General features: G+C 39.3%; 1 protein-coding gene across 1 annotated transcript; it reads left to right on the forward strand.

Moving 5' to 3' along the window:
* Positions 1-5,521: 5,521 nt before the first annotated feature.
* LOC144531709 (cystatin) lies at positions 5,522-9,393 on the forward strand. Its single transcript, XM_078271965.1, has 4 exons — positions 5,522-5,624; positions 8,184-8,335; positions 8,461-8,562; positions 9,190-9,393. Exons 1-4 carry the CDS (start codon positions 5,537-5,539, stop codon positions 9,283-9,285), a joined length of 438 nt encoding a protein of 145 aa, XP_078128091.1. The 5' UTR covers positions 5,522-5,536; the 3' UTR covers positions 9,286-9,393.
* The last annotated feature ends 2,646 nt before the right edge of the window (positions 9,394-12,039 follow it).

A 12,039-nucleotide genomic window follows, 5' to 3' on the forward strand; every position in this document is an offset into this window, starting at 1 on the left:
AAGAAATAATCTTTAAAAAAAAGAGTCCAGTTTCCTGACCATAGGTCAGTAGAAGTACAATATGATGGCCATAATGATACAAGAAAATGCTATACAATTACTTGTTTTAAGTGTATTGTAAAATGTACAATTAACAACACATATGACTCTAAAATATGTTTGAAAGAAAAAAAAATCAGCACACAGCAGTTGAAGCTGCTCTGTTTTGGCTGTTTATTTGTGAAGTAACTTTGACCTTTGCCCTGGACAGACTGGACAAGAACAATTTGACTGAAAGCTGTGGCAGTTGGTGTCCAGCCCACTCATCAGGCAAACAACACTGACATCAATTATTCCATTGAAAAGGGGGATTTCCAAATTGAGCAAATCCAGCGAGCCGCATGCTGAACCTGATTGGAAGAGTTACAGTTAGTCTCGTTGGGGACAGTGAATTCAAACCTGGCCTAAAAGAGATGTTTTTTTCCGTTGTCTTCCTGCATGTTGACTTTTAAGTGTGAATCTATTTATGTATTTGTATTGTTGTATATTATCTTAAAGGGTGTAACTTGCCTATTTGTGTTATACTACCTGTGTAATTTAATATAGTAAAGTAAAGTGTTCAGTATAACACATCAACAAGCACAACGTTTGTAAAGCTCTAAGTGCTGCATGTTTATTTAGGCTGTCAGAGTGGTGTTGATTCAAATCTGTTGTACATTTTGAGGCTGTAGTGTGTGGTGTTGCATCTGCTCCTTGTTTTCCAACTGCCTCTCCATCTGCATGGTTCTTTTCTTTCAGTCTGTCTTTTCGTCTGGCGTCTATCTGCCTGTCCATCTGTCAGATCCAGTGTACCTGTCATTCTGATGCCATCTGCCTATCCCTTTGCCTCACCTGTCTTTATCTATGCTTCCTCTGTCAGAGCTGTCAGAGTTTTTTGTATATCATTTAGCTATCTCTATTTATGATGCATTTACATCTAACTTCTACATCTCTTATCTGCCACCAAATCCTAAACTGACTAGTTGGTATAGTGCCCCTTCTTGAAATCCAAAATTGTGTACCTGAAAGACAGAGTGACCATTGAGAAAAATAAACTTACATGCACAACTCTTTGTATGTTTATTATGTTTTTAAATTGAAATTGACTGCTCATAATGTGCACTTATTGTATTCAAGCTTCCCTGTTATCAAACACAACTAACCATGAAAATCCATTTATTGAGCCTCGTCAACCACCTGTTGCATTATGTGATATAGTGTTGCTTCCCCCTACTGGGACTTCTCACTCATGACACACTGGAGTTGAAAGTGTAGGGCAGGAGCAGCAGCAGTGGCAGCAAAATCTGTCCTATCCTGTTAGTAGTCTCCTGTACACTGTCCTGTGACTCCCAGACACTGTCCGGTGACTCCATGACTGTCCCGGGACAGTCAGACACTGTCCTGTACACTGTCCGGTGACTCCATGACTGTCCCGGGACAATCAGACACCATCCTGTCCTGTGACTCCATGACTGTCCTGGGACAGTCAGACACCGTCCTGTATACTGTCCTCTGACTCCCAGACACTGTCCTGTGACTCCATGACTGTCCCGGGACAGTCAGACACTGTCCTGTACACTGTCCTGTGACTCCCAGACACTGTCCTGTGACTCCATGACTGTCCTGGGACAGTCAGACACTGTCCTGTATACTGTCCTGTGACTCCATGACTGTCCCGGGACAGTCAGACACCGTCCTGTATACTGTCCTGTGACTCCCAGATACTGTCCTGTGACTCCATGACTGTCCCAGGACAGTCAGACACTGTCCTGTGACTCCATGACTGTCCTGGGACAGTCAGACACCGTCCTGTATACTGTCCTGTGACTCCCAGACACTGTCCTGTGATTCCATGACTGTCCCGGGATAGTCAGACACTGTCCTGTGACTCCCAGTCACTGTCCTGTGACTCCATGACTGTCCCGGGACAGTCAGACACTGTCCTGTGACTCCCAGACACTGTCCTGTGACTCCATGCTGTCCCGGGACAGTGACGTCCCCTACACTGTCCTGTGACTCCCAGACACTGTCCTGTGACTCCATGACTGTCCCGGGACAGTCAGACACTGTCCTGTGACTCCCAGACACTGTCCTGTGACTCCATGACTGTCCTGGGACAGTCAGACACCGTCCTGTATACTGTCCTGTGACTCCCAGATACTGTCCTGTGACTCCATGACTGTCCCAGGACAGTCAGACACTGTCCTGTGACTCCATGACTGTCCCGGGATAGTCAGACACTGTCCTGTGACTCCCGAGTCACTGTCCTGTGACTCCATGACTGTCCCAGGACAGTCAGACACTGTCATGTACACTGTCCTGTGACTCCGAGACACTGTCCTGTGACTCCATGACTGTCATGGGACTGATCACTGTCACAGGACAGTGTACAGGACACTACTAACAGGACAGGACAGTGTTTGCTGCCACTGCTTCAGTCACTTTATCAGTACAAGCAAACCAGAAACTTCAGGAAAACTCTTGCTTTTTGTCTAAATTTAGAATACATTTTTAAAGTTTAATTAGATTTTGCCCCTTAACTTTTCTAAAAGGTATATACATTATTTTGTCCCTGTGTGGGCATATTTAAGGTGAAGGTTTTGTATGCTACTTGAATCTGTTTACTGATAAGACATTTAATTGCCTTTGTATCTGAATTTGTAGTACTATACTAATGAACTAGCAGCCCCAACTATTTGTATGGATAAGTCTTACTTCATTGGGACAAAATGTAATGGATGCTGTTTCCCATCTTGCAATGTTAACAGCCTGGTCCTGGAACTCCATTTAAAATAACACTTATTCCTTAGTCAGTGTTTTAATAAAAATCTGTTGACAGGTTTTTGACCCTGCCAACTAACAGACAAACAACTATTCATGCCCACATTCAATGCCCACAGCAAGACTCAAAACTGAGAGCTGAGAGTGTGGAAATTGAAATGAAATTTAAACCACAACCACTACACAAAAAAGTACTGTGACTTTGACTGATAAAAGTGGGTATGAGTACTTTCACCTCATATGGCCCATACAAAATCACAGTTCATTATTCTGCTACATTTATTAAAGTCATATGACTGTAAAGTTCCACACAAGTAACAAACCCACAAAGGATTTTCACTCAACTTTGCAGCGCCACTGAGCTTTTTATACTCTTTTAGCTCTTTATTTGGTTTGGTTCAGTGTCACTGCTCTCATCAACTACATTTCCAGCTTCAGCAGAAGCTGGTTTTAGCAAAAAAGCTCCAATAAACCAAATATACACTGCCTGACCAGCACCTAACAGCCGACTAACAAACTTGGCAACGATGTGAAGAAAGTGGAACATCAAGGTAAAAAGCCAAATATATTTTTCTGTCTTTATTATACATTTTTGACCATTTTCTTTTTTTATTTGATAAAAGAGAGTTGAAGGGAAACAAGTGAAAGACAGAGTGCACCCCTGCCATGTTGTTAGCAGCCGCGACAGTAACGCTGGTAGGCTATTGTTTTCACCTTGTGAGTCTGTGTGTGTGTGTGTGTGTGTGTGTGTGTGTGTGTGTGGGGAGGGGGGGCGCTTGTTTAACTATATTAGTGGGGTCCAAAAACCGGGAGTCCAGTATACTTGTGGGGTCCCGACAGCTTTGTGGGGCCAAAATGCACAAGTTTAAAGGGCTGTTTGAGGGTTATGACTTGGTTTTAGGATTAGGGTTAGAATTAGGTTATGGTTAGGGTTAGGGTAAGGGTTAAGGTTAGGCATTTAGATGTGATGGTTAAGGTTAGGGTAAGGGGCTTGGGAATGCATTATGTCAATGTCAGGTCCCCATAAAGATAGTGCCACAAACCTCTGTGTGTGTGTGTGTGTGTGTGTGTGTGTGTGTGTGTGTGTGTGTGTGTGTGTGTGTGTGTGTGTGTCATCATGACAAAATGTGGTCCTGGAGACACCTGTAATGGGAATTACCACAGATGTGGTTTTGAGTACTTTGCCAGGTGTTTATATGTCTGTCTGCGGCCAGATTTTGTCACCGTGACAGTGTCACAACAGTGCTGATGCAGTCACGAAACTTTACAAGTGTGTCATTACGATCAAAATGAAAGCCGAAGTTCAAAGATGGGTGTGGTGTGTGAACAAGTGTGCTGGAACTAGGTGTAGGAAGTAAGGGCCACACTGTAGCCTTACAATTTCATGAGGCAATAATATGTCAGGGCTGCCTGTCTGTTAGCTTATTGTGGAGGTCTTCTGCCCCCTAGTGGCCCAAACAATCTATTCTTTGGCAGGCAATTGCCCAGTGTTTTTGGGTTAAAATTATGGAGTGTAGCTCTCTCATTTACAGGCATACAATCAGCATTTATTAAAATCTGACATATGTCAGATTTAGTAGAATTTGACATAATGAATTGTGTGTCCTCATTTATAAAGATTTATTAGAATCTGACATATCGAAACATTGCTGTTAGCCATCACTCTGTTAAAAAGCTGAGGGACAGGCATCCAAAAGAATCTGCCTTCCTGTCTGTCAGCCACATCTTTATAAATGAGGACACACAATTAATTAATTCCACTCAGTTCAACTCGCTGACGTTTGTGCCTTTTAATCAGAATAGCTGAAGCCTTTATCACATAATAACAAATGTTCTAGACAGGATGTTGATGTACCTCGAAACGGTGTGTAATGAGGTTCTGCTGTGTGCTATAGTTTGTACAGTGACTCACCGCCTGCCAACAAGAGTAACCAGCGGTTAAGTCACCTCTCCACAAAAGTGCAGTGTTCACCCTTGTAAAGAAACTGACGAAATGTGCATTCACATATAGACGCATCACATTAGCAGGCCACATAACGCATGAATGCAAACACACACATAACGCATGAATGCAAACACACACATAACACATGAATGCAAACACACACACACACACACACACACACACACACACACACACACACACACACATACACACACACACACACACACACACACACACACACCAAAGCTGCTGATGGTTGTCAAATCCCTGCATGACGTCATTGTCAGGCAGTTGGGGGGTGTGGTCTCCACTGGTTTGTTTAACATACCAGAGCTAAAATGCATACTGACGACACCCTCCCTCTCTCTCTCTCTCTCTCTCTCTCTCTCTCCTCTTCACTCGCAATATTTCTCTCAGCCTGGCTCACTGTTGCTCCAGCATTCACTAGGTGAAGTCCTATTGTTTTTCAATATCAGAAAGGTAAGGAGTTGTAATGTTTCTTTCTTTATAGCCATTTCTATATCTGTCATTTTTGCACCTTCTGGCTCTATTGCTGTATTTTTATTTTTATTTTTTCAGTAACCGTCTTCAATGTCTCACCTTTTTGTTTTGTTTTACTGCTTTCTCCGTGGACCCAAACACCATCAGTTTGCTGCAAACACTGTAGGACGTCTGCGAGTTGATTGGCAAGTGGTTCACTTCACTTAAAGTGTCCTGCTCATCTGAAACCTTTTTGTGGAGATCCATCTTCCACCAGTTTTCCCCTTGTGGCGAGCCCAGCCCGGTTAGAAGATGTATCTCCCGCTTGCAGTGGTGATATGTCTGTCAGCTATCCAGCTGTGTTTGGGAGATCAGCCTGTGGAGGAAGTCATGACAAAAAGTAAGTACTGATATGGATAAGAAACATGAGTGTGGAAATGGCGAGTTACAGGGAGGCAAGCGAGATAAAAAAAATAAATATTATAGGACAGAGAATAAACTGAGCTACTCTGTTTCTGAGTAATTTCTTTCGGGAGAGCAGACTTCGGAGGTTGATATCACGTTTTGAAAAGTGGTAACAGAATTGATAAACGAGTAAACAACAAGAAACAAATAACAGATTTTTCTTCTTCCTAAAACACATTTGAAGATAGAAATGATAGGTGTCTTTAAAGCTCCACAAATACTAGCTACAACTACTTACACTGCCCTGATCTCATTACCCAGCAGGTTACACTACATATTATTTATATATTAATTATAATTACTATATATTATTTGTTGTTGTGATCCAGATGAGAGAAAGGGGCTTTTTGACACTTTTCTATTTTGTGCATATTTTAAATATGTACGACAAATTTGTATGAAATAGTCATTTCCTGATTTGTCTCCTGAATTCTGGTGAGTGCCCCAATAAGTGGATCTGTGGATAAAGGAAAATATAATTTAAGTCTAGTAAAACCAAGTGAAGCATGCAATTCTGAAAAAAGGCAATATAACCAAGTGTCATTGAGATTCTAATATTTAACATACAATGCAATGTGTGTAGTGATAACGTAGACAGTGCAGTGAGAAAAGCGTGAATAATATTACAACAGAGAATAACTTTGTACTGTGTACACACTCTTTTGCATAAGGAGATAAATAGGAACAAAACAGGTTGATTGAGAGGACAATGCAACTATGCAACAATGACAGCAGCATGGGCATCTGAGTCATGACTAACAATTTAGAGACCATGCCAAAACAAAAGAATTATAGATTGAACTTTGTGTGTTCATATGCCATTTCAAATACTATGATATGACACAAATAAACAATTTCTATAGCACTTTACAGAGAAACAATGAGATAAAACGTAGAAATACTGTAATTAGTATGTTTATGTTTGTGTATGTTTATACTAAATAAAAGACAGAAGATATAAACATCATATCAATAAAATTAGGCAACAACTCAAGGTAATGAAGGAAGCCAGCTAGTTTATTTCTAAAAGCTGGTATAGTCCCATCTGACCACTGAAACCAACAGGGAAATTAGGCCTATGTGTAATACTGAAAAACATGTATTGTATGAGCAGATTACCTAGGCCTGGGCTATATAGTGTCAAGTTAAGCAATAAAATGATTCAACCTAAAAGTATTTCAAATAACTAAAAGAAATGCCTTTATGACATAATGGCAACATAAATAGGTCACTCATGTACTCGGTGTGTAGACAGTGACTGTGTACTGCTGTCTGGTTGGGTGCAGTGAGTCAGAAGGTTTGGCATTGCCAGCAGTCTGGGAAATATGTCATTTGTCAGATGCTATTTCATTTGGCAGAATGGAGTTTGGTTTGGGAGTGTTTGGAAATGAAAAATGATCCATCAGTGCCACTCTGTACCAATTCATCAACTTCGTCTGTGGCTTCTGTTAATGAAATGGTTTTACTGAGCAGATAAATATTCTGGTTGGTTCAGCTATGTACTGTATACTGTGAATGTTACACAGGATCAAACAGAAATAGCCTAGATGTACATATTTGTCATGTCATGACTGTGTTGCTCTTTCCATTTACATTCACAATTGGCATAATAGCGATGTTTAACTTAACCAAATAAAAAGCACACTCATACTTATATACACAAATAAACTGACTCCAATGGCACAATCAGTCAGTGTTATGATTCTGTGTGTTGCCATTTGGGGGTTTTATGCTCCTTCATCCTGAAAATGTGCTGTTACAGTCCAGAACACCAAACCCCTGGATTCAGTTTTACCCTTAACACTGCCAAAACGGCTTTACTACTCTGCCAAACCTCAATCATCAGGTCAAGGACAAAGCAGTGTTTCTCTAGGAAAGATAATTTATATATACAGTACATAGTGAGCATGTTAGCATGCTGATGTCACCATATTGATGTCACCATGCTGACGTCTCCATGCTTGTTTGTACTTTCTTGTGTAGATAATTGGTGCCCTCATCAAAATTGCTTTGATTTTTGTGTCAAGCGTATCTTCAACATTGGTTGAAATTCCTGTTTTGACTACAGGTTCTATCCACACCCTGTTAAGCAATGAATAAGTAATGAATGAATAGATTCACTATGCATTGTAGCCCAATAATACACTTGGGTGTGTTCAGAAGTGCAACAGACTACACCCACAATGGCAGTTGTGTAATATAAGACAATAGACTTGAACCGTTCAACCTTCTGTGGTCCGTGCAAACATAAGTTTCCCCTCATAGACTTAATGTGGAGTTGCTTTTTTAAAAAGGGAAATTACGTAAGATTAGAATACAAAATATGTAGAATCAACCATGATACTATGTGTATGAAATGGTGCTGTACCACTTTAATGTCTGTTATTTGATTGAGAACATAGAGTAGGCCACATGTCACTTAGTTTTTTATCATTGCCCTAATTAATGCAACTATGTGACATGTACCTTGTGTCTGTGTTTAATTTCCTCATAGAGAAAGTATCTCTCCTGGGTGGCTGGTTTGAAAGGAAACCAGAGTCATATGATGTTCAGAAAGCAACTCAACATGCTGTGGAGATGTTCAACACACACTCCAAGAGCAAGAATATGTTCAAACTGGTCTCCATCACCACCGCTCAGTCTCAGGTTAGATTCATCTTTCAGAAACAAAGGAACTCCCATGCAACACATCATGTCACCACCATGCAACCCATTATAGCGTGACACCATCTAATAGTTCTGTCCTCTGTCCACTCGTCTTGTTACTATAGGTGACCAACGTGATCAACTTTAAGATTGATGCGGTCCTGGGAAAAACCAAGTGTCTCAAGGCTGAAAACCATGACTTGGACAGCTGCAGTCTGATGAAAAAGGTACATTTGTTTTAACGCCTGCGTTCCTATGTGTTTAAGACGTTATGTTCAACTCAGCAATAATTCTGTTTCACACAGTTTTAAAGCCAAGCAACTTTTCCAAGCCAAGCAAGCTTTTCTGTCTTATAATCAAAAATGACTTATTTACGGAAGCCCTGAGAGGCAAGTGAGAAAAACATAATTGGTGATCCATTTTCTAAGTCTGATCTAAACTGTTTTCTCTCCTGGTTTTGCAGAATAATAGTCTTTAATAATTTAGAAAGAAATTTCCCTTCATTGCACTCCATCCTCTTGTTACCTAATAGAGTATTACAACACTTCAAAATGATCCGGCCAAAAACTATATTTCACGTGCCAAAACGTTTTTCACGTATGATTATTTTTTTGAATGGAACTTAGGATGATTAACCAGGCAAAACTTCTCTTTTTCATCTGTTCTTAAGTCCTAAACACAGGAGAGAAAACTATTTAGCTCAACTTAGAAAATGTCTCGTCAGAATTGTTTTCTCTCATTTGCCTCTCAAAGCCTCCATACCTGGCATACTGGCCGTTGACAGTACGTTAGATTTTGGAGATTTCCCCCAATGCATTCAAACGTCATAGTTATTGTCGTTTCCTCCTCCGCAGCATGTGAAGTGCCGCTTTGTGGTGACTTTCAACACTCGCAACAACAAACATGAGCTGCAGACACACAGGTGCAGGAAACTTGTGGACAACGTTTAATTTGTTTTTTAGTTTAGCGCTACAGCTTTGACTACATTATTGTATTTTGATACAATGCTGATGTTTTTTATTCTCAACCCAGTCTCAATAAAAGTTCTTTGGAAATTAGTTTTGTTACCATAATGTGAAGAGTATTTGTGGTTTGCAGCTTCATATTATTTCTTCTTTTAACCTTTATTTATCCAGGTAAGTCGATTGAGAACAATTTCTCATTTGCAACGACGACCTGTCACATTCACACAGTTACACATTCATACCTGGAAGCTGATAGTCTGATCTGCTGGCCACTGAGCAGCTCCACTGGAGCTGTTGGGGTTAAGGGCCTTGCTCAAGGGCACCTCAGTGGTGGTAATGAGGGAAGGACAAGCACTGCTCTTTCACTTTCCCCACCCAGATTTTATCCTGCCGGCGACCTCTTGGTCCCAAGCTCGCTTCTCTAACCTCTAGGCAACCACTGCCATATTCTTTATTAATTTATTTTATGGTTGTGTATTCTATCAAAGATAGAAAAAAAAGAGTTTGCTTACATGAGCGATTAATAAAAAAAATAAAATAAAATAAAAAATAAAAAAATTATTATTTAATTGCTGGGATTTTTACATACATGAATCAACGATATGATTGCACACATTGCCACTCATAACATTTTGGAGATATCTTTTGAAAGCAGAGCGGTCTTCATTTTTTTTCACATTTCTGAAAAGATTGATGAGTTTAACAAAGAACAAATAACACAGCCTACCCGCATTATGACTTCAAAAGCATAAATGTGTTCCCATAATTCAAACCTTTAAAAAGTCACACAGCCAAAAGATGCAGGGACGTCACCCAGTGGTTAAAGTACCATCATGTGACGTTTTGGTTTAAGTAGTTTGAATGACGTTTATTCAATCAAGCAGAAAAGTCTTAACACATGCTAAAAACATGTAAGGAGAGACATTATATTGTACTGTATCCTTAAACATGTATATACTTACTGCATTCATATAACGAAATGAAAGAATGGAAAATTGTCCTTGTTAATGTTGCGTATAAAAATGCTGGAATATTTAAGTGTCATGCCGAAAACAATGACTGATTATTGCCACCTGTGCACATTTACATTTTACAGTTACTTTACTGTAATCTGGCTTCACATCTTGGTGACAATACGTCAACGTTGTATCGACAGCTTCTTACAAGGTATCCAAGTGGCCAAAAAAAAAAAAAGAAACTAAAAATGAAAGAACAAAATAACAATTGTTCGAATGTTTTGCAGGATACCGACAACATGAGAAAACAAATACAATAAAAATATAATATCTTGCCAACAATAGCACTGTTAATGACATTAAGAGATGTTACCTTCCGTAATGCATGACAGAAGACGTGTTCAAGTTGATGGTGTCCATTTTTTGGAAGTTGAAGGCATTTTCTGTAGAACAAAACAATGTTTAATATACTGTATATCAGTGGCGTAGGCAGAAATAGTATTACCATATACATACACACATACATATATACACACACACACACACACACACATATATATATATATATATATACACACACACACACACACATATACATATATATACACACGGACATATACATATACATATATATATATATACACACACACACACATATATATATATATACACACGGACATATACATATACATATATATATATATATACACACACACACACACACATATACATATATATACACACATATACATATATATACATACATATACACACACATATACATATATACACACACATATACATATATATACATATACACACACACATATACATATATATACACGCACATATACACATACATATATATATATATATATATACACACATACACACATTTTTTTTTCATTTTAGCAACACCAATGAACCGTTTTAAAACATAACAATGAAGTTGATCCTCTTTTGACCCTTCTAAATGATCCTTACAGTAAAATAAGATTACATTTCGCAAGTAGGCTATATTGTATAAAGTATGACGCCGTATTAGGGCCAAAAATAATAATAAATTGATTACGGGGGGGAAGCGATCACAGATTCATGATTTAATGATGTCAGAGAGAATTTTTCTGTTAAAAGTACCACTTTTATCTCGGAGAATATCCTTTTTCTCATAAAGTTACGACTTTAGTTTTTTTTTTCAAATATTAGCCCCCTGACGCTATAATATATTTTTCTTTTACCTACAATGGCCCTTATGCGCTGTTGTAGGCTACTAAAGACACATAAGGCATAATCAGTCTTGGCCTTACATGTATTTTACTTTACACATTTATTATTATTAGGAATTAGGTATTATTCTATATCGTCGACGTTCCACTTCCGGGATTGTTCAGGTGCCGCCGAAAAGTCCGCCGGCTGTCACTCTTTTTGGCCGGATGTCCGTTACCTTCCACTTTGTTTGTGTTGGAATTTTAAACTTCGGTGGATTTTTGAGGACTATGGTTAACTGCTCCTCAGATCTCTGCAGGGTAAATCCAGACAGCTAGCTAGACTATCTGTCCAATCTGAGTTTTCTGTTGCACAACTAAAACAATCTTTGAACGTACACGTTCCACCAAAACAAGTTCCTTCCTGAGGCTATTTTGCAGAGGCACCGTTGCTCTATCCGGTGGTTAGCACCACCCAAGATGATTGTGATTGGTTTAAAGAAATGCCAATAAACCAGAGCATGTTTTTCTCCCATCCTGGAATGTTGTGTGGACTAGCCAGACCCCAGTCTAGAAGG

The sequence above is a fragment of the Sander vitreus genome, chromosome 16 (assembly GCF_031162955.1).
Source record: "Sander vitreus isolate 19-12246 chromosome 16, sanVit1, whole genome shotgun sequence".
Taxonomy (NCBI): domain Eukaryota; kingdom Metazoa; phylum Chordata; class Actinopteri; order Perciformes; family Percidae; genus Sander; species Sander vitreus.